At 41.3% G+C, this 24,591-nt stretch overlaps 3 protein-coding genes across 4 annotated transcripts in view; 2 read left to right on the forward strand and 1 right to left on the reverse strand.

The window, feature by feature from the left end:
• The window catches only part of LOC128743547 (RING finger protein 121), a 396,237-nt gene that overhangs the window by 261,826 nt on the left and 109,820 nt on the right, over window positions 1-24,591 (forward strand). The gene's annotated exons all lie outside the window — the stretch shown is intronic.
• LOC128743537 (protein kinase C and casein kinase substrate in neurons protein 1) overlaps window positions 1-24,591 on the reverse strand; it is a 74,665-nt gene that overhangs the window by 29,741 nt on the left and 20,333 nt on the right. The gene's annotated exons all lie outside the window — the stretch shown is intronic.
• On the forward strand, window positions 10,074-12,293 carry LOC128740895 (uncharacterized). Its single transcript, XM_053836469.1, has 6 exons — window positions 10,074-10,188; window positions 10,248-10,509; window positions 10,572-10,927; window positions 11,569-11,735; window positions 11,796-11,932; window positions 11,991-12,293. The coding sequence occupies exons 1-6, from the start codon at window positions 10,074-10,076 to the stop codon at window positions 12,283-12,285; spliced, it is 1,332 nt and encodes a 443-aa protein (XP_053692444.1). The 3' UTR covers window positions 12,286-12,293.

Consider the following 24,591-nt stretch of genomic DNA (forward strand, 5'->3'; position numbering starts at 1 on the left):
GTGTTCTCTAGGTGACCGCCAAGCCTCGGGAAGCTGCAAAGTTGATGCATCACTGGTCGTTAACGTTCATGTCGGTGTGCAGGCTATGGGTTTCGCTCACCGGTCTATGCATTCCTTCCCTTCCGACCTGAGCGTTCATATCCCCGATGACGATCTTGATGACCCGTCGTGAGCAGCTGTCGTACGTTGCCTCCAGCTGCGCATAGAACGCTTCTTCGTCGTCACGTCTACCTTCGTATGGACAATGCACGTTTATGATGCTGTTGAATCATCAACACGCACATCCTTTCATTGATCGCTTTCCTGCATTTTGCCCAAAACTAGGAAGCCCGTTCCCAGCTCGTTGGTCGCTCCACCGCCCTGGAAAGATTGGGCTTTGCCGCCACGGATTCTCCACACCTTCTCGCCTTTACGACAGATCTCCCGCAGTGCCACGATGCCAAAGTTTCGGGGTTCTAATTGATCGAGCAGCACCCTGTCGCCATCCCCTTTGCGTTTTGTTATAAACTTGGTCTCAAAAGTAGTAACAAAATCCGCTCTAGGCATATCACAAATATATCAAATTATGATATAATTTGACCTAGTTTATATCAAGATGTGTCACAAAAACCAGAATTCTGATTGCTCTATAACCAAAATGCTGTAAAGCATGTTATAAGTAACAGAACGAGATAGAATCTTTGTAAAGCATGTTACGTGTCGCAAGTTTTTCTATCACATTAATAACAAACTTTGAAAGAAATATCAACTGGATCTACAATTCTGTGATTTTTTTTGCAAGAATCATCTGATTGGGTATTCTGTTATATTCGGGAAATGCCAGCGCCCACGACGGAGAAACTAGAAACTCTGATTGATTTCGGTATTGCAGTTCAGAACGATGACACTGGAACACTTCAGCAAATGATTGAAGACACTAGTTGAAGCGATGTGCGAAGTCGCGATTCCTTCAATGGTCAGTGCGTACATTAACAAACCTGAAAGGGCATAAAGCAGGAAGGAAGTTCTCGTTTATCTTTAAACAAACTGCAGCAAGTCATCGACAGAATCTATGACTTTTACGGAATCCTACTTAGAATTTAGTTGGAAAGCAGTGTGTGAGGATGGAAGAGGATGTAACAGCTTCTTGTTTGTCGCTTCGAGTCTCATATCAACTCTCGCTCTCTGAGAGAATTACCGATAGACGATTAACTTTTCCAAGCGCTCATGCCGAATCACTCCTTGATTCCTCCTCAGTTCCCAATGGCTTACGACAACAGCAACTACACCCTGAAGCACACTACACCCTGGAAGATGTCTCAAGTTTAGGTTAGGTCAACTGGTTTGGGATCGCTGGACAGCTGAATGCCTGTCAACACAGCAAGCGGAGGACGATTTGGCTCTGCTGAGCCACACCGATTGCCGAAGGAGACATGCATCGTCATTGTGAGCGAGATGCATACACGGACATGTTGACCGAGAGGCCGTGTGGTTCGCGCAATCCACTCCAAAGATGGCAGGTGCGACGCGCAATTGTGCAGACTGAACATGGAGTTTTCGAAAGACCACATTTGTCAGTACAAATCAGTACATTATGAGTGTTATTTGAATTTTTCTTTGGTCCATGATTTCTCAACTATCCAAACACAGACCAAACGAGTATTGCTTCTGTGAAACACTTTTCGTGCGTTGACGGTTACAGCGCGGAAATCAAGAAAGCAGACGGGATGGAACACGTTTGCATGAAGACAGTACGGAACAGGATTAGATAGCATCAAAATGATGAGCTTGGTTTCTAAGATAGTCGCTAATGCAAACAAATAACTATTGGTTGAATCTTCTTAATTGAATTTTTTCTTTGCTATTTCGATGTCAAAGTCGTGCAAAAAAGGTACAAAGATGCTCTCCCCGATTTTGTTACGTCATCTATCCCCAATAGCAAGAGTGGGTCGTCGGGTAGTCACAGGCGTGCTTTATGGGGCCCGTGCTACTACAGATCACAGTTTTACTCTACCCCAAATCCTCCAGAAAGGTCGGGAGTAAAACGTGCCCACGCAGCATATTTCGTAGATTTCAGGGCAGTACACGATATAGTCGCACGAACAGCTATGGCAAATAACGCACGAGTACAGTTTTCCGGGCAAACTGACGCGGCTGATCAAAGCTGCCCTGGAGCAAATGATGTGCTAAGCAATGTGGGTGGCCACTGGCCACTAGATTTGCAACAATTTTGTCAAAGTTCGTGTTTTAATTTGATAAGCAAGTTTGCAATCAATTCTGTATTGAATTTAACAACATCTAACTCTTGTTCGAAACTGCAACTCGACATAAAAACTAGCATTAGTTTATAAGACACCATCTCTTCATTTTGTTTGTATCTCTCAAATTTTCAGACACTCAATCTGACCGGAAAATCACAGTAGAAAGCCATATTAGGGCTCTACTTCCGTTTGGCGTTTGCCACCGAACAGTTTAATTTGCACTTACACCTATATCTGTATACAAACACACCTAGATTACCGTCGCACCGTTTACTACTGCCACAAAATGTCAAGAAAAATTAAAATATTCCCACGTTGAATGCCTGCCTGCCTGCCTGCCCTGCCACTACTAGTAGAGTATAAGCTTTGCCTAATCGACACCGATTCCGTCATCCGTTTTCTCACCTTTTCCATGCTTGCGCATAATGTTAACGCTGATGGTGCGTACCCAATTATATAGGCACACTTCCTCAGAAAAAGAAAAAACTTTTAGGTTGGTGAAATTTGATTGCGAATGAAATGAAAAATTGTTTAATGTTCTTACTCGAAATATAATCGAAGAGATGCACTGACTTCAAAATAACTTTTTTTTAATTAGCTATTCAGGTTGGTACTTGAACCAGGAAGCACACAAAAACAAATCCAAAGTTAAAAATATAATTCGCTATCGTAATCTTGCTATGCACCGTCAGAATCTAACAATCAGTACGTTGGGAAAGCAGTCAGTATGAAAGCAAACAAAATACCGTTCCGGCTACCGTATCTGCATAGCTGAAACTGGCTAATCCAACTGCAAACATAGTAACAAAACGCCAGAACCCATTAACGGTTACGAAACGCATCTATCTAAGCGCACACATGTCGTAGGTATTGCTACACACAAACCAAGCGGCAGCCGGCGGCTCGGCTCAGCTCAGCTCAGCTCAGCGAAGCTCGTAAAACAGGTAAGGTCGATGCGGTTTATTTTTCTATTACTATCACACATCTTCACGTGTGAGTCTACGGTTTACGCTGGGCGCTGTGTCTGGGCTCGCACGAGGCATTCTATGGCGAGCGGCAGAACCCACACAAAGTCAAGCGGAATTGCGGCAAAAAGGTATTTATCCAATGTGCAAACACGGGCCCCAACACGGCTGCAAGCATTTTGTGCTCTAGATTGTTACCGCATGAACGCGATGGAGACTTTGAGTAAACAACTACTACAACTACGACTAACCGATTGACGGACTGTCTAACTGAGTAGGCATTGTACTACTATCTGTTCAATTTGATGAAGCGCGCCGGTATGATGAATTAGGCACACCGTGTGTAAAGTGAAAGAAAAATTGAATCTAATCCAAACTTAGCGTGTAATTGCTAAGATCCCACTCGTCGTCGCCTCCGTCAAGCGCTTCTTCACACGCGGCGCGGGGCCATGCGATGACTAATGTTTGGAACGAATACCGTCTGTCGACGTGCGTGTTTTATCAGTCAGCTCCAGCTCACCGAGTACATGCATGTGCCTAAATGTATCGATATCGACGAAGCATTGCTACGTATTAGTGGAATCACAGTAGAAAATGCGTTAATTGAACAAGCCTACGCCAGGTAAGCAAGGTATCAGAAACCGACCAGCACCGAAAACAAGTAGACGCACTGAAACCGTAATTAATTAGTCGATTAGCTAACGTTTGTTTACATTTTATTCTACTGTTTGGCACGGATTTGGTCAAGTGCGTAAACATCGCGTTTGCGCACGGGTTGCTACCTAACACACCGCAGGCCAAAACTATGTTTACTGTTGTTTCGCACAGTCGCAAAACAAGTACCTTCGCTGAGCACTTGTAGATATCACTGTTTAACTACGTTGCTTGCTGTCATCGGCATTTCTTCGCAGTCCTGTTAGACATCAATCGAATCAGTCGACGTAATTTACGATGGATCAGTTGGTTTAGCTGCTAATCACCAAATGCAGTCGTGTAGAATATTTGTGTTAGTTACCGTTGCTATTCAATGTTTGATTATACCTGACAATCTTTAAATTGTTTCTCTAACTATAGTTTAGTTGTCAGCTTTGATTTGTCAACACGGTTAGCCCAGCAGCATTTGATATGGAAAAATAGGGTCAATTGTTTGTATCAATTTAACTGACTAACAAAATTAGAAACTGCACACAATCTCGACTCACGTACTTAACTGCAAACATTTGCAAGCGTAATCACAGAAATATTTACTTATCGCGCAAGGACTCATCCATCAAAAAAGTTACACCGCGTCTAACACTATCAAACCAGCTGATAAGATACAACAACAAGGCCATAGGCACATAGTACCTGAATCACGTTTCGCCACTTTTGGTGTCCGATGTTTACGCGCAGAGCAGAATGGTGATTCTTTTTTTTTTTTTTTTTGACTAAAAAGTAGAAGATAAATCAACTTTGAGGGTCAACAACATATGCTGCGCTAGTAACCGTTAGAGAGACCCGTTTCAAGCACGAACATTTAAATGCTTCTGACCTTTTCGTGCATCGCGCGAGTCAGCGCCACCAAGTTGGATGGACATCAGTAAAGATTTGACTCTGAACTACCCAGCGAACCGTTTCTAGACGTCTGTGTGATTTACTGGATTTGAGACACTGATTATGATTTCATCGTTGAACACTTGTTTATTATGCCTAATTCTGAAAACCGTGACAAACATAAACTCCATGCTATGATTAGTGATTTCAAAAAGTGGGCGTGTCAGTTTTTAGAAACTACCCAACCGACAAGGGCAAACCACCTTGTGCATGCGCGGTCATAAACTCCTACACAGTGAATAACCCGTGCTCTGGATCTACCGTTTTTTTTTATTGGACACAAACGTGATGCAACCTGCGATGATGCCTCGCAGTGATAATGTTGGAAAGCAAATAAGCAAAGCAAACACATCGCGTTATTATCAAACCTCATTATTACGAGCAAAATTTAACCGGCCGGGTCTGTGCGCCAACCGAAGCCGAAGCGATGAGATCATTTCGCTTTCGTTTTCAAGCCTCATTTCCTTTATGGTCAAAATTCGCAGAATTCATTTGCACCCCTCAGAAACTAGAGACGGGTGGAGTGAATGCAGTGCAGACGCTCTTCCGAAAACAGCAAAGTACAAACAATTGGTAGGAAAATTGAATCAAAATAATAGCGATCATTTTTCCATTTGCCTCAGCTTTTAGCGCTCATGTTTCCTTCATCCTTTCTTTCCTCCGAAGTGTAGCCCCAAAATCAGCTGGCTGCTTATTCGTGGCTTCCAGCATTGCTTCATTTCCACTTCTAATGGCTTCATGTTGTTGCAACAAAAGAGAAATTTGTGCCCTCGCATCTTCATCATCATCGCCAATGGAGCTCTTCAAACTGACCAAGACAGGTAGGTAGTTTACATGCCCAGTTGTTAGTGAACGAAACAATCTACCAATCGGTTTAGCGATTTAACGCTCGATTAGGAAACTACAGTCATTGTGCACTTTCAACGTAAAACATACGGGGCTTTTCAATTCGTAGGCAGGCAACCTGTAGTTTGCCTGCAGGTAATTGGCAAAAACTGTAGAAACACAACTCTACTTTATCTCGTTTTTTTTTTTCAACAGACGTGTTTATATGAATTATAAAGGAACCAAAGCTCTATATTATGCAAAAAAATTTAATTTTCATGCTATTCATCAATTTCAAATTACCACAAAATTAAGATGTGTTAATGTATGAATCACACACATGCACTGTTGAACAACTGAGGTTAATTTTTCAACGAAGTTGATCAAGATCCAGTTGTGTCTCAACTTACTTGAAATATGGAGGAAAATAAAAACCATACGAGTTTAACCTTAATAACTATTTGCGATTACATTGCATCAAGTCATAATTATAGACAGTAGAGTAAATTTATTTACTTGTCAGAAAAGAACTTAAAATCCCACTGAGAAAACTTGAAAACTTGTTTTCTTCCACTAATGATTCTCTTCTATTACAGAAATTTGAGCTGCAATAAAAAATGATTTGGTTCGGACTAACCATCCATCAGGATTGTCAACCAAACCTTGTTCGGGAATAAAATAAACCTTCTTCGTACCTTCGTGAGGCACAGAGATTAAAGTTGGGAACCCTTCTCGTTGTTTACGCCACTTTACTACGTCATTTCAGTGATATCTATCATTTATATTGTGTTTACTTTTATTTGCCATTTCGTCATAAATAGACTGATAGCAGGACCACGCCTGCAAAATGTGTTGTTGAGTTTTTACGACAACCTTGACCCAGTTCGAGAAACTCTTCGTCCGTTTTACGGTCGACGTAATCATCAAGCAAAGCCTTGAGTTATAAAAGTCTCTAAAACTTGACCCTTCTTTATTGACAGACTTCGCAGTCGGTTATTAGAGTACAGGACAATTACGGGGCTAGTGCAACGATCCTACTTGACTCTGGCAGCACCACCCAGCCGATATTCGAACATACGATGACTGGCCTGCTAGATCACCATAGTAGCTCGAAGCTAACTGTGCAGTTATAATCAACATGGACCGTAACAATTAACCATGGCCAGAACGTGACCGCTATAGGGCCATAATCAACAACATTGAACAACAATGGATCAAACAATCCACCGAAAGTAGCCATATGTACGTCGAAAATCATTTACCATTTGTCTTCTGCTGTACAGAAGTTGTTCTGTTGTTCTGTCACTTGTACATCTCTTTTGGTTCCAGGAAATTCTATATTGCAAAAAACCAGCTCTCTTCCTTACTTGGACGTCGTTTCTCCTTACCCGCTTTTGATATCTTATATTTTGTACATATATTTTCTTTCCAGAAATCCTTAGAATGAAAGAGAAACAAAGTCATTTGGACCTTTCTCCTTATTAATAGCCACTTCGAATCGTTCTTTTCAAGCCCCACTCGTGTCTTCCTGCAACTTGTATTTCTGTCTGTTTTTGGTCCAGAAATTATGAAAAATCGAAATTCGAAAATTATGTTCAGGACACACAAAAATTTGGAAAAGTGTTCAAGTAACCCCATAGTCATATGTACGGAGGTTTTCAGAGCTTTCTACAATTTGGCGAGATAATTATTTTTCTCATATTCATAATTCAACAGCGGAAGAGGTTTTGTCTACTTGCACTTGGATTTGGACGTGAGCTCAAAAGCGTTGACGGTATTATGATATCGTCCAGGTGTTTTTCTGTAATCTGCACTTCGTTTTTTGTTGCACTGTCACTATTGAGCAAGCAAACTGCTTATTATACGCGCTTGAACGTCGGTATTTCCGCTCTTTTTCCTTCATGTTTTTACAATGTTACAATACTACTCTCCTTCTTAGAGACAGCGAGTCGTCGTCGTCAGCAGCCTAGAGCCTAGGTGGCTCGTGCAGTTTCAAGCAGGCATCTGCATTCAACTCGATCTTGGGCATGGGCTGCTCGTCACCAATTTCCCAGTAGTCTCAGTAGGCCTAAATCATTTTCGATTTCATCGAGTCATCTTGCACGTTGAGTCTCCCTGTTTCTGCCCGGTGGTGGTGGCATCCTTACGACGTGTCCGACCCACCATATGCTACCGACTTTCGATGTACAATGGGAATCTCTCCAATCAGTGCATGTAGCCGTGATTCATATGCCTCCGCCACTCTTCGCTTTCAGGTTATACTCCGCCAAATATCGCCCGCAGTACCTTCCGCCCGAACACGGCAATGACGCATATGTCCTCCGTGAGCAGCGTCACGGCTTCAAGTCCAAAACTACCGGTCTAATAAGGGGCTTGTACATTGTAAGTTTCGTACAGCGGTGAATGCTTCTTGATCGTAGCACTTTGCGAAGAATAAAGTTGACCCCTGAATGCGCCGCTGGGTCTTCTTAACATTGTTGTTGCCGTGGTCACCAGCGATCCCAAATACACGACGTCATCTACCACTTCTAATTCGTCACCATCAACGGTTACTGTCCGTAGGAGGCACGTGTATTTGGTCTTCGACGCATTTAATTTTAACCCAATTCTTCTAAGCTCCGTTTTAAATCTGGCATAGACTGCTTCCGTCGTCGCAAAGTTCCTAGCTATGATATCAAACCCAAGTAACAATTTGGATTTTATTACACTCTTATGATAGAATTTAAGACCAAAATTGGTCATGAAGACCGCCATAAGAGTACAATAAACTCACATTGTTGCTTGGGAAGTCATCCGCAAATCCTCGGAGTTGGTTACCTTTATCAACCCTCGCCGCATCTCCAAAGGACTTGAGAGCTGGACATGAGGGGACGCGCACGCGCTTTTTTCGATGAATCTCTGAATCAAGAAATTTCCCTTCGTCGCAGCGTTGACTGGAATCGTGACAAGAGGGACGACATTATAATAATAATTGGAATATGTTTGTACCACATTCAATTGTTACAATAAAGATCAATGGTTACATTCCAGATAATGAACTAATAAGGTTCTTTAAAGTTTGATAAATTACTGCGCAAAATATAAACTGTTTTGCTCGAAGTATACAGACAACTATTGATATTCAGTTTCAAACTAGCTCTGATAAATTAATTTTAGTCACGGCACGTTGGCGGTAGGATCCGACGAAAGAAAAAGAAATGCAAATGCAACAGCACGAATGTTCGGTTACATCAGCTTCTCGCCCGCTGAGGACACACGTCTGCTTTTGAGCCAATATAAACAGTGCAAAGTTGCCCTTTTATTCACGTTTATCGCACTCCAAATAATGCGATTCAAATGCAAAACGCAGCTCCGGAAAACTATTTGCAATCCTGCGCTGCAATTCCTATCTTGACATTCCGGTGATGGTCCGAGACACAGTGCGATGATGACGGCAGCAGTAACGGGTGCTATTCGGTATGAATTCCGAAATGCGCGCGCGCTTCGTTGCGTAAAACAATCAACCAACCGCCAGCCAGCCAGCCAGCCTGTGCAGTGCGAAACGGTCCCCCACATCACGGAATCCTAAGAGTTGCTGCTCTAAGAGTGCGTCGATTTTGTGCAACAGAAATCGAAAGTCAATCAAAGAGTGCCGTCGAAATGTTGCACTGCGGAACCGTAGAGACCCGCTGCGATCATCTTCACCGCGCGTCACCGCACACCGGTCGGAAGACTCCAAATGTTATCAACCCCAAACATCTGCTCGACTAGACGTTCAACTAGCCAGTGGAAGTTGCAAACCAAAATTTCACTTTCTTTCGTTCACCGTGCCATAGCTTCGCCCATTCGTCCGGGCAAAACCGATTACCCATCTCTGGGTCCGGGCCGGCCGATTACCGCAGGAGGTTACATTAATCGCTAATGCAAATGTATTCTAGGTGTCCGTTCATCGCATCGCATCGCAACCAACGTCCGATGCCGATGGTCGGTCCAATTGTTTTAAATCGGCTATGTCAGGTACTCCGCCCGCCCAGCCCAAACTCCAGCGGTGTAGTTGAGCTTCAATTCATTATCATTCAAGCCGGACAGTCGGACGGCGAAAATGCGACACAGACAGGGGGCCGGCCATGGGAGTTGCACTATGACGCTCTTCGCATTGCTTTCTTTTGACAGTTGCATAACCGTACTTGGTGCGCGGTTTTGGCGCGTCAATGAACTCCCGAACCAATATGCGCTGACCGTGTATTGATGCTATGCAGGTAATACCTTATAGTTGTACAATTCTTATCTGATCCACTGAACGATGAATTTTCTTACCTGTAAAGAGAAAGAAAAACGTTCTTATTAGTTTTGATTTTCAGGATTCAAGGCACTGTATTTTAATCTAATCAAAGTAGTCTAACAATCGAGGGGAAGACAGTCAAATTTACGTAGAAGTTTTATTTCGAATAAATCTAAAGTTTTAGTGAAAATGTCGAACAATCCTTCGTCGAACAGTTTCGAGGACGAATCTATTACCGGACTTATCAGTAAGCTAGATGATCTTGAAAATACGATAAGCCACTTGGAACTAGACGTCCGCAATGGTAAATCATAATTCCAAAAGTGAAATTGCTGCCTAATTTGACAATTCGTTTCCACACAGAGCTCAATGCACAACGACTTCTGGGACGCTGTGAATTGAATCTTGCCGCACGATGCGCGGACACTCCTAACGATCCATCCGTGCTGGATGCACAGCCGAAAAGATTAAGTGGTGGATCGATTCCGAGCACATTCGGCGAATGTAACTGTCGATGTAATCAGGCCCTGGCAATCTATCTGGAACAGCTGCGTCAAGCAAAGTTAGAACAGGAACAACTCTTGAGGCATCTCAAGATGCGGGAAGAAATGCTTCAGTTATATCGGTAAAGAATAGCTTAATGCAATCTTCCACATTTTATATAAATTTTACTTTCTTCCTGCCTAGATCAAAAATGTTAGAAACTAACGCGACAGTTGAGCGCCAAAAGGAACAAATCCGAACGTTGGTGGAAAACGAAAAAATAGTAACCGAAAAGATTAATTCCGCTTTGGAGGAGGAGAACCACACCCTGATGCAAGAAATCAACCGGCTGAAAAGGCTTCCAGACGAACTGCGCATTCGAGAACGTGCACTTCGCGACGCAAATAAGGAGCTGCAAGATACAAAACTGACGCTCAAGTCACTACTGTTGGACATCGAAACCGGGTTGGAAACCTGTGAGGACATTTCCGGCGAGCTGCAGCAAGAGCGAACCCGGGCCTTTCAAACGATGAATGAAATCGACAAGGAAAAGCACAAAGGTGAGCGAAAACAAAAATATGGAACAATACACACACACACACAGCATTCGGTCTGGTCTGCCTGATTTTTCTCCGCATATCCGCTTATATAGTGTGGAATTTTTGCAATTTGCATAATAAATAAACAAACTAAAAACAGCAGCAGCAAACTGAAATGCCACACTGAGTGATGCGTCGCTGGTAGGCAGACTATAGTGAACTGGAAATGGTAAAGTAGTGAACTGTATTGAAATAGAACCGTACAGTGGAAGGAGATCAGTTCACTAAGTTAAATAATCGTTGAAAATATCGCAAAGCCATTTCATTTAATATAATCTAGGTAAGGTCTATGGTGCTCACATCGCGCATCGCTTGCATGTGCAATTCCTATTTATTTGATTAAAAGTCGATCAAAACTGCTTATTGACGATAACTCTAAAAGTTTTTTCCACAACCATAGATAAATTGTCCAAAGCATATCAGTTGAACGGTTGTTACATAAACATCCATTCGTGGCAAACAACACCGCATCATGAAGCGGCTAGTGAATGTTCTGCTTGTTATGATAATATTTTGGAGAAAACACACAGGCAGATAATGTGCATTGAAAGTGTTCTACATTTTCTCTTTCCACTTTGCATAATTCCGATTGATGTTTCCAGTCATGACATGGGTCGCCAAATATAGTGAACTGAAAAAGCAGTACGAATCGGCAGTACAGCAAAAAGAAACCGTTGACCAATTGGGTACGGAGCTCCGGGAAAAGACGTGGGAACTGGATCAAATGACTAAAAAATATCAAGCGATTAAAGAGGAAAGCACCGATTATGTAAGATGAATAACTTTCCTCATTTATCTATAAACATTGAAATATACAATAATTTATTAGCTTTCAAATGTGGAAAACCAATATCGAAAGCAACAAAACGAACAGAACAAGCGAATCCTCGATCTAGAATGCGAAAATCAATATTTGAAGGTCAAGCTTAACGACCAGAGCTTCAAAACGTCGGACGCTTCTCACAAGTATGAATAAATAATTTACTATCCCAAACGAGTTATATTTTTTTGCTCTTCGCCGTAGGATGCACCTGGAGCTAATGAGTCTGGAGCAAAAGTTTAAAGAAGCACAGGACGAAATCGTTGCATTAAAGCGGTACAACGAAGCAGCTGCGGCCGCGGCTGAATATGGAATACGCCAGAAGAAAAACACCAGCGATGAATCCGGATCGCCACCGTTGAGTCCGCCGTTTTGCAGTATGTGTGCCGTCGAAACATCCGTTTGCTCTAGCTGCTGCGAATGTGACAGTGCTGATAGGGACCGATCATTGAAGGATGAAACGAGCCCTTTGAGTTTGAAATCTTTAGAATCCAAATAATAATCAGTCATGACATTTTATATCGGTTCACCCGACAAAAAATGCTTTACTAACATAAATTTCTGTTGGTTCGTTCCGAAATCAATCAAATGAAAGTCAAGATTGTATTTCCCGTTGCATCACCATATCACTATCACTTATTTACCCACTTGAAGACCATCGTCTGATCAATATCTCAGTGTCTCGTGTGTTAAGGAGCACATTGTCAACAAAACTTGTCACTTTAGTTTTCGCACTTCAACGGTGCTTTTCCACCGGTTAGCATCTTTACTACCGCACATTCTACACGTGCCATCCACACCCAAAGTTGTGCAGTAAAAGTTGGTCATGAAACTTGTTTTATCTATATCTTTTTCTACCATTGTTTTAAAGCGTTAATGCTCTTGGTTTGCATCTTGGTAGCGGCTCATTGGCTATTGAACATATAGAAATTTAAATCATTTGGAATTTATACACAAAACATCTATCTTTCCGGTGTCCTACAAAATGAATTTTCCAAGACAATTAATTACACGTTAAACATTATCCTTCTACAACGAAGGCAGAACGACAGTTAACCTAGCCCATGGAAGATAGTAATATTCCAGCACCTGAACTTCAAGGCACCAAGCAAGAAATCGAGTTGCTGAAGAGCAACAAAGCCGCCGCGCCGGTAAAGACCTCCTTACAGCTTTATAATCTTTTTAAACACGCCCAAGAAACACTGACCAACTTTACATTATATTTTAAATATATTTAAAAAATGAGAAAAAAGTGAAAATGAGCAAAAAAGCAAAAAAGACCCAAAAAAAAGGTAAAATGACCTCTTCACGGTATGCTTAGTGTTAAGCAGGCTTGGACTTGGACTTGGACGGGAGTTGCAGAAACTTTTGATTTCAAAGCAGCATACGATACAGTCGATCGAGACTAGCTTTGGCTGATAATACTCGAACACGGTTTTCTGGACAAACTGACATGACTGATCAGGCATTGTACGCCAGACTGAAAACAGATTCTAGGAGGATTGTGTTAAAAATAATTGCCTAGAAGACAAAATATATGACAGGTAGTGTGGCTCAAAGGGGACGAAAGTTTTTGAGGATCGAAGAAGGGCTTTTATCTCTTAAGGAAAATAAATTATTGAGCAGTAAAGTGGTAAATCCCCTTAATATCAGTTGAATGAAACAAAAATCCTTTCTTATCTTTTTTTCGGGTTATCCAGCTGGTTGCTTAATACCGCATAAAACACTATGCCGGGCCCTTTTGAGTCGTCATCATCAGAGTATCAGGGAGATCTTAAATACCAGTACCTGACGAGACAGGCAATGTTGCCCACTAAAACACAGGTAGAGCCCCATCAAGCAGAGCCGGCACGTCTATGCCCGCAGGCGGAGGCATTCCAGCCCTGCGCGAACTCCACGAATTGACTGTGAGAGCTCTTTCTGCCAAAGGCCGGGATGTCTTATTTTAAATATAATGATGATGATGACGATGATGATGATGATAATGAGAGGAAAAATGATAGATGTAAATGCTTTTCCCTGGACATTTTTTACTACTTGAGTTGTAAAATGTTATGTAGTGTAGTGAAGAAGTGGAGATCTTGTCAGTTTCGCCTAACAGCAATTGTCCTCGACCGCGCACCCACCATCGATTTTCTAACACAAATAACCACAAATGAACCAATAGGAAGACAAATCTCGAACCATAGTTATCAACTTATCAGGGCTCGACCCATGGAACAAATTTCATCTTTCATCCCATGCATTTAGGCACTGTCCCAAGATAGATCTACAGCGTAAATTGAGCGCAGCACGACCTAGGCATTCGCGGTAGTCGACAGAAGCTTTAAACTATAGAGTCGCGTTCTGCGTACCTTATAGAGTGGTATCCCGCTTACATCCCCTTACTAACCCTAAGCCCCTGACCGACCCAATCAATCCGACATTTTTCGGAGATATTTGTGATAGTTGTGATAAATAGGGATCAGCCCGAGAAATACTCAGCTATCAATTATCAGAGATCTCCGTCCTGGCCTTATTCTTAAATGGAATAAAAGCACTTTCTGAACAACGCAACAATCACATTTGGCAAATTTTTACCCCGAGTCCCACTTGAAATCACAAAAGTATCTTGACATATACCTACATTCAGATGTAAACGTGACCGCTGTTCATTAACTGATACTGGTGAGCCCTACACCACGTTAAGGTTCAGTTTTATTGCAGGGAATATCAGTTGAGTAATAGAAAAGTCGCAACTATTTTCACAATTGATTCAACAACCAAGAACAACAGGGTGCCAGGAACAGAGCGACTTGAAACAGCACAAACCACCCCAGCTCTATGCCGACGACGACGACGGCCACGGCAGTAAATCAATTTTTTGAGTTTTTTTTTCAAAAACAGGTTTGTCGTTCGTATTTCGAGTGCAACCTTGATTATGAAACATATTCCAGAGAAAACGTTTCGCATGCAATGGAAACAAATGTGAGAGTAATAGTCCCAAGTCTGGTGAGTGTGGCGTGTGTCGTGAAACTTTTTGAACCTCTAATCCCTCGATATTTTTGATCGGTATATGGGCACATGTAGCCAACCCAAGTAGCACACGTTGTCACAATTGAGTCGCAGCGGCTGATATGCGACAAATTTAAATGTAAAACTTCGGTTACAGTAACCTAAAATATAACAGTTGTGTAACCGAAATAGCGCAACTTATGTAACTAAATCTGGTTGCATTAACAGTTACTCAATAACCAATATGTAACATGTATAGTTACAAAATGGTTACTATTGAAGTTACACATAAACTGTAAATTGACTTTCAATTGGTGGCAAATTAGTTATCTTGTAACTTTTATTGCATAGCGAAAATGTAGCAGGTTTATTATTTCAATCTATGGCTGTCAACGTCAAGCAGTAAATTTAACTGTTGAATATAGAAGAGTGTATAAATTATTATTTCAACACAAATTTTAATGCAGTTTCAAATTTATGGTGAAATGCATGATTCTAGCTTTGAAAAATTCACGCGCTGTTATTTAATATAGCTTTTCGTTACTTACTTCTTTGAAAAATTGATGTTTTGTAAATCTATACCTATAAAGAAGGATTTCTGTCTGTCTGTCTGTCTGTCTGTCTGTCTGTCTGTCTGTCTGTCTGTCTGTCCGTATGTTCCTTATAGAATCGAAAACTACTGAACCAATCGGCATGAAAATATGCATATAGAGGTTTTTTGGGGCCAGGAAAGGTTTTAGTGATGGTTAGAAACCCCTCCCCCCACTAAGAGGGGGGGCTCCCATTCAAATGAAACACAAATTTCTGCATAACTCGACAACTAATCAAGCAAATAGAACAAAATTTGGCATGTGGGTGTTTTCGGTGACCATAATTTTCTCTATGGTAAATTGAGACCCCTCCCCTCTTTATAAGGGGAATTATAACTCCTCTCCTCCTTAAAAGGGGGGGCTTCCATACAAATTTCCTCATAACTCGAGAACTAATCAAGCAAATGGAACCAAATTTGGCATGTGAAGGTTTTCGAGGGCAAGAATATTTTCTATAGTAAATTAGGACCCCTCCCCACTTTAAGAGGGGGGGCTCCTGTACCAAAGAAACACAATTTTCGTCATACCTCAAGAAGTAATTAAGCAAATGGAACCAAATTTGGCATGTGGGTGTTTTTGGAGACAAAAATTTTTTCTATGATGAATTGGGACCCCTCCCCGTTTTAGGAGGGGGGGATCCTATACACATGAAACACAAATTTCCTCATAACTGAAGAACTAATCAAGCAAATGGAACAAAATTTGGCATGTGAAAGTTTTCGAGGGCAAGAATATTTTCTATGGTGAATAAGGACCCCTCCCCACTTTAAGAGGGGGGGCTCCTATACAAGCGAAATACAAATTTCCTCATAACTCGAGAACTAATCAAGCAAACGGAACAAAATTTGGCACGTGGGTGTTTTCGGAGACAAAATTTTTTTCTATGATAAATTGGGACCCCTCCCCACTTTAGGAAGGGGGGCTCCTATACAAATGAAATGCAAATTTCCTCAAAACTCGAGAATTAATCAAGCAAATGGAACCAAATTTGGCATGTGAAAGTTTTCGAGGGCAAGAATATTTTCTATGGTAAATTAGGACCCCTCCCAACTTTAAGAGGGGGGGCTCCTATACAAACGAAATACAAATTTCCTCATAACTCGAGAACTAATCAAACAAATGGAACCAAATTTGGCATGTGGGTGTTTTTGGAGACAAAAATTTTTTCTATGATGAATTGGGACCCCTACCCACTTTAGGAGGGGGGCTCCTATACAAATGAAATTCAAATTTCCTCATAACTCGAGAACTAATCAAGCAAATAGAACCAAATTTGGCATGTGGAGGTTTCTGGAGGCAAAAATATTTTCTATGATGAATTGGGACCCCTCCCAACTTTAAGAGGGGGTGCTTCTACACAAACGAAATACAAATTTCCTCACAATTCGAGAACTAATCAAGCAAATGGAACCATATTTGGCATGTGGGTGTTTTTGGAGGCAACCATTTTTTCTATGATGAATTAGGACCCCTTACCTTTTTAAGAGGGGGGGCTCTCATACAAACGAAATACAAATTTCCTCATAACTCTAGAACTAATGAAGCAAATGGAACCAAATTTGACATGTAGGTGGTTTTGGACGCAAGATTTTTTTCTATGGTGAATTGAGACCCCTCTCTTCTTTAGAAAGCGAGTTATGGCCCATCTCCCCTTTAAGAGGGTGGGCTTCCATACAAATGAATTGCAAATTTTCTCTTATCTCGAGAACTAATCAATCAAATGGAACCAAATGTGGCATGTGGGAGTTTAAGATGGCAGAAATTTTTTCTATAGTGAATTACGACCCCTTCCCCTTTTAAGAGGGGAGCTCCCATATAAATGAAATTCAAATTTCCTTATAACTTGAGAACTAATCAAGCAAATGGAACCAAATTTGGCATGTGGGAGATTTTGGAGTCTTGAATTTATTTTACGATAGTTAGGACCTCTCACCCCTGTGGTAGGGGGATATGGACTCTCATACAAATAAAACAGAAATATTTGCGAAACTCAAAAACTAATCGAGAAATTCGAGACTCTCCCATAAAACATTAGTCCATACAAGACCACAAAAACTATCTATAGTAACACTAGATCATTCAGGACGAGACGGTCGCGAGTGTTGCCGGCGACCCGCCGTTGGAAGCGCCGCCCACTGGGGGGCTTGCAAAACTCGAGATTGTGTCAAAGATCATCCGAGATTCATGTTTTATGTACAACACAGGTTAATTTGTGGCAATACGAAGTTTGTCGGGTCAGCTAGTCAAATATAAAAATTTAAATTTTAATTTTTTGATTTTTTAAATTTATTCTTAGCAATAATGAATTAGTAGAGCATTCACCTAGAAACCATTAAAAATCAAGTTGTTTTCGCTATCACTTCTATCACAGTAAAATTCATAGCCATTTTGCCTTTGGTTCTAACTACTACACCATCGTCCTTCGGCATATTGCATGAAATGATTTTAAGCAGCCATTGTTCATTGTTCACATTGTTGATATCGGGAAAAGGTATTTTTTAGTGATTGTTGTGAAAAGAAAGTGTTAATTTAATATCAAAGAATAGTTTCAGTTTGAATAAAACAGTTACCATCAGTGTTAATCATAGAAGGTTACATTTCAGTTACATTCTAGTTGTACGTAACCTTAGCCTTCGACCTGGTTACGGTATCGGTTATACGGTAACCAATATTAAATCTGTTGTAGTCACTTATTTCTTATGTCGTCATTTCTAAGTTACACTGTAACCTATTTTCATTGCCGGTTTCGTTTCGATGTAACTTGATCGTTTTGACGTTTGAGAATAATCATCATTTGTTTACTTAATACCAATGTCTGGGCGGAGAAGATTCCAAGTACCATCAATTAAGTAAATAAACGCATTTACAAGAGCATTTCACAACCCGTGTACCAATCGTTTATCTTTACCATTAGCAATATTCTTCAGGTCTAGTTTTTCCTTAATCCGTTGTGTTTACAAGGAACAGTGAACAAATTGTTGCGAAAATGTTACTAGCCGACTTTTTTTGACTTCGTAACTGCTCGTAACGGAAAATTAACTGTTTTGCGACCAGCAAGTTGATGACAGTTTGGAAAAAGGTTTCATTTGTGTCACTTGATAACTATTTGGTAACTCGTAACTGAAAGGTGACTGTTTTGCGACGACCAAGTTGTTGACAGTTCGAAAAAAAGGTTTCAATTTGGTCATTTGGTAACTACCTGGTAACTTTTTGAGATTTTTGTCACTAGAAAACTAAAAAGTAACTGTTTTTAATTTTATGTAACCTAACTCGTTACAAGTGTCCTAAATGTAACTGCTGTGCAACCTTTTTGTATTTTTTTATTTTTATGATTAGTTACAAGTGCTACTTGGGAAGCAAGTCATAATGGGAAGTCGGATATTTCGGTTGTTATTCTGTCAATACCCGCTTCAAATCAATTTAAAAAAAAGTTGGATACGGTGGGAGATTTTTAGGATATCGCCAAGGCAAATCCCTAAGAGCCATACGGGTGAATCTTCCCTGGATGCGCTCGATTCTTAAAATCTAGTGGAGCTGATGAGGATGCCAAATTACACAAGAATTTTCAAGTACAGGACGCACTAAAGCGTAATACAAAGATTTTAAGCAGTGAGGGTCTTTCAAATCTCTTCCAATTTCAGTAATGAATCCCGGCTGCCGGGATTGCAAGTAACATTAGAATAGTATCAAAGCTTACGCAAGTTTAGAGTCAAGTAAGATGCCAAGGTCGTTAACTTGATCAACCCTCCGGGGAGTGCATTTCCCGTAATGCGATAGTTAAACTGTAAACTGTAAAGTTAAACTCTTGCAGCCGATGACAAATCTCGCTAGAGCGCACGTTAAAATACAGTTTGACATCGTCAGCCTAAACCAGAATGCATTCAGCTTCAAGTAGTCAAGAATTCAAGAATAGGTCGAAGAGTAGAAGCCCCATATTACTTCCTTGGGAAACACCACATTTGTTAGTAACATTATTAACAATAAATTTCAGCTTGACTTATAAGACTCGATCCCATAAATATGAGCCAAGCCAACACTAGTTAACTGGGACGCACACAACAAGGTCCCTGTTAGTTATGATCCCGTCGAGACCTTCAGAACGAACCACTGCAGGCGTACTGTATCCTGCCATGCATATCCCTGTCAGCTCTGATCCATTCGTGACCCTCAGGACGAATTGTCACACCCGTACTATTTCGTGCCATCAATCTCATTCCGGTAATCGGAGTCGCAGCAGAGGTCTCTCAGTCTGTATCTCCAGGCAAGCACGCGTGAATATTTCGGATTTACCTGCCCTGAAATGAAATGTCTTTTGTCCGCAGCGACGCGTAGACCAGTCCGCCTTCTAGCCCAGTAGCCCAAGTTCATCGGTCAGCTGTCGGATTGGACGCACACAAGGCCCTATGGAAGCCCCACTTTGCTGTAATAACATATCTGTTATCAATTTTTATATGAGTTAATCATGCACTTCCTTAAAAGAGTTTCTAACTCACTGGAAGTACAGTCCTTTGTCATACATAAAGGAAGGTTTTTTTTTCAAATTTTCAAATATTCAAACTGGTTTTATATAACCGAAGGCTTATATACTGAGTATCGCCTCGTATAGCAGATCAGCATCGTTTGCTTGCGTTCCTCGCTGGCTGTAAAAATAACTAGTGCTGGGAGATGCTGTTGGAGTCAATAATTTCCATAATTTGGAACATAGTTTTTCAGACTTTTCTTTCGAGTTTTGTGATTTTTTTTTCTAGACAATAGTTTTGCTGGATTGCAAAGAAAATTTGCTTACATTTTCTTCTAAAAATGTTGTTCTACGACTCTTAGTTCAAGAGTTATGAATGTCCGAGCGATGTCCGAGAGAATCGCAAAATTTATCTAAGGTGTGCATCAATTAAGTTTACGATTCGAAAAGAGTAAATTAGCGAGAAAAAGTTTGATATGCACAATATACGTTATTAACGTGCGAAACAAAGATGCCATTAATAATCCCATTCAATGTAGTGCAGTTTTCCTGAAACATCTCCTTGAATTTACCGAGCCTGAAATTGCCTTGACGAGAGCAACGTCTATATCATCGGTTCAGTTACCGCGAGCAACTTAAAGATAAACACAAACTCTTTACTAATTGAGCCTGAACTTCATCTTACGCTCATACATTCGGTGCATTATCGCAGCCCGTCTGTTCAATGAAGGCGGAAAACTGTAAACCGAAACACCGAATTGCGCTCTGTAATCTAGGTCGCACACGATGTTCGAAGAAAAAAAATACTAACGTCACGTAACCGATGAGAGTAGCGATCAATTAACACACCGTAGAGGAAAATATATGTTTGCCATTGAAAAAAACACTGCAGGCGCAATCACTTTATCACTGCCTAGGTGTGCCCCGCAGTTCTTACGCGATTAGGTAAGCAATAACACGTGAATAGTGAGCACACCAATTACCATAACACACGTGAGCACGATTCGCCGGATGTAATTACCACTCCGGATAGAAAATCGGTAAAACAACATATTTCACACTTATTGTGTTCTCATCTGCAGTCCACTCTCATATCCGGAACATGAGGTAAAAAATTGTTCAAACAAAAAAAACAGAAATGCCAATTTCATTCTTCGTACAGTCGTTGTTGTATTGTCATTTGCATGCCTTTTCCCTTTGCGAACGATTCTATTCCTCCAGTAAGCTGTAAATATGTACGGCATTATACGAATGAAAAATCAATGAACATGCAGAACGTGTAGCATTAGTTTTCCATTTAAAATCGATATGTGCTTTATACCAACGATTACCATCCCTAGCCAATGGCATACATAGGAATAGGAACGTGCTCGCTTCAAAAAATATTACTTAATTACACTTGTGATGGTAATCGCCGTTCGACTTACCGGTCGACTCAAATTGATTTTACTGGCTCCAATCCTACTAGCCTGTCGGTTTTCACCAATGTGCAATGAAATATAAAGATTCAAACAATTACCATTAAAACTGGAAAAAAAGAAAACACTGCAAAAATTCCACGGTGTCAACTAGAACCATCCATGCCGCACGACCTGCCACTATCAGGGTACAAAATACCTTAACGACCTATTGATTTTCGCCATTTAATCCAATTTCCCCGGCCATTCCCCAGACGATGCAGCAAACGTGCAACGGTGTCACACCGGCGTGGCGCGGCGCGGCGAAGGGACGAACCGCGCCGGGGACACAATATTCAGTAGCACGTCTACCACAAAATAGCACCGGGCCTGCCTGCTGCCACCGACCACGCCAACGAATGATCCGGTTCCAGTTTAGTGAGCAAATGTGTAATGGCATCCGCTCTCTGGACTCTAGACGGTTTGCTTGCTACTAGCACCTATGATTGTTGAACAAGAACACAGACCTGGTCGAACTGATTCACCTAATCGAAAATGTGGCACTTTTTTCGATCCAAATGTTTGCGTCCTGTGACCTTGAGCTTCACATGAATTTTTGTTACCAAAAAGTGTAATAAATCAATTTTAGCAATCAGGATATCAATAGCCAATTAACTTGATTGTAACTGAAGCTCCTTTCTGCGAATGTCTGTTGAAGGAGACGCCCTTGTTTACCGTTTTTGTTCAAGCAGTAAATCACTCGTCATAGGTGGCGCACCGGTTCTGCACAATATCATACAGGAAAAGTCCGCGGACGAGTTCCAAATGGACGAGTAGAACAGAAGGGACACAAAGTGAACTACTACCACTAGCCGGTGCTCCATTATCCTCGTTATTCCTATGTATTTTAGATCAAATAACAACGGTTCGATGATTTCCTGTACGGTCGACCGACATGCATTGGAATGACCAGTCAAGTAGCGAAAAGTCACTTATTGGATGTGTGTAAAATAAGCTCAAGTTTACTTCAAACACACTCGTTGCAGTAGAGCATAACTGGAAAAACTTCGTAATCAAAAGCCACCTCCTATCGTCGCATGTGGTCTGCATACCTGCCGAAGGCATTTCATAATCGTGTTATCGAAGCACATATCCAACCATATCTGAATATATACATACATGAATGCTTTACTTCACCGTAGCAGAAAAAAGCTAGGTCTATCAAGTCACGTGCTTGACGACTTTCTAAGCGACAGAACGCTTGACAAGGAACGTAAAACCTTTAGATGGTTCACTAACAGGTATAACGAAAAAAAAGAATACACCTGTTGTCCTTAGACTTGGGTTCATTAAAAGTTCAGAATAAGTACATTGTCTTGTGAGGGGATAAAGAAACCTTTCATGTTTCTGCCCTAGCGCACGAAACACATTTAATGTTTCCAAAATAACACGTTGGATTGTTTGTATTTCCAGAGGTCAACTTGCATCACGTGAACAGTATGAAGAAGAAAAAAACAGTTCAGTCGTGCTTTTTTATGGATTGAACAAAATACATTATCTTGTGAGGTTCCTTGTGATCTAAATGTCAACAAAAGAATCGAGAATCCTGTAATTATTTCTTTAGTCATGTTATATGAAGTTAGGGAATTCCCAAGGGGTCGGTCACTCAGCACAGCCGTTTTTATGTTAAGCGACTTGAAACGAGCTGAACTGTGCCGATGCTGTACCGAAAGTGCCGAACAAGATTTGATTAAATTCGTTATAATCTGATAGTTCTGGCAACCGTGCGAGATGATTTTGACAACTGGCCGTGCTCCCATTTCATATGTAAAATTGAACCGGATGTGTGTAAAGCCCTATAAATGTTATTTTTATAAGGCTTTAGAGGTGTGCCGCTTGATATCTCTGGAGTGCCGCGGCATAATGTGCTGAGTGTCCGACCCCTTGGGAATTCCGACTTTTACAAACAAGGTATGCAATTGGCTATTTAATTTCAATTTTATTATTTCAATGATAAATTTAATAAAAATCAAAAATTGAATGATTAGCTGTTTCACAGTGACAGATCGACATGATATCAGCCCTCTCTTCTATTTGTGTGATAAAAATATCATCCTACAAGAAATGTGATAAACTGGATTTTGAGAACTACCGAGCGATCAGTATCCTGAGTGCCGCCTACAAAGTGCTTTTCCAAGTCATCCTTCATCGACTGTCGCCAATAGATTCCTTGGAAATTATCAGGCCGGCTTCATGGAGGCTCAATCAACAGCCCAAATCGTCATCCTACGGCAGATCCTGCAAAAGTGCCGAGAATTCCGAACGCCCACGCATCACCTGTTCGTTGATTTCAAAGCGGCATATGATAGTGTAAACCGACAAGAGCTATGAAAAATTCTGCACGAAAACGGCTTTCCGGGTAAGCTTACTTGACTTATCATGGCTACGATGGATGGGATCCAGTGCTGTGTGAGAATCTCGGATGGATTGTGAGACCCATTCGAATCTTGTAGGAGGCTTCGACAAGTAGATGGTCTTTCCTACCTGCTATTCAACAATGCGCTTTAAGGTGGTTATAAGACAAGCGGCGATCGAAATGCGGGGCACGATTTTCAATAAATTCAGTCAATTTTTCTGCTTTGCTGACAACATGGATGCTGTCGGCAGAACATTTGAAGCGGCGAAAGATCAGTACACCAGACTAAAATGCGAAGCAGAGAAGTTTGGATTGAAGATAAATAAGTCCAAAACGAAGTATATGCTGGCGAGCGGGAGCGAGCGCGACGGGGATGAGTTTGAGGTAGTCGTCGAGTTCGCATACCTTGGCTCATTGGCAATAGAGGATAACAATACCAGCCGTGAGATTAAAATTATCAGCGGAATTCAGGACTACTACGAACTCCACAAACACTGGCGGTCGAACAATCAGAAACCCCGTACAAAGTGCACATTGTACAAAACGATAATTAGACCGGTTGTCCTCTACGAACGTGAAACGTGCACATTCATAGAAGAGAGCACTCGGAGTTTTCGAATGGTAGATGTTAAGAACCACATTTAGCGGCGTGCAAGAAAACGGTGTAAGGGGGCGAAGAATGAACCTCGAGCTCGCGCGTCTCTACGGCGAACCCAGTATTCAGAAAGTGGTTAAAGCTGGACGGATACGTTGGGCATGTCATGTTGCTAGAATACTGGACAACTATCCTGCAAAAATGAGGCACAGCGTGCGAGGTGGCAAGCCAGGTGGAGCCAGATTTCACGAGCACTGGGTGCTAGCGGAACTGGACCGAATTTAACGGAGGAATTATGCTACACAGCCTTGTTATAAGACGTAAGGTCAACTAAGTAAGTAAGTAAGTACCTAT

Source organism: Sabethes cyaneus, chromosome 3 (assembly GCF_943734655.1).
Source record: "Sabethes cyaneus chromosome 3, idSabCyanKW18_F2, whole genome shotgun sequence".
Classification (NCBI taxonomy): Eukaryota; Metazoa; Arthropoda; class Insecta; order Diptera; family Culicidae; genus Sabethes; species Sabethes cyaneus.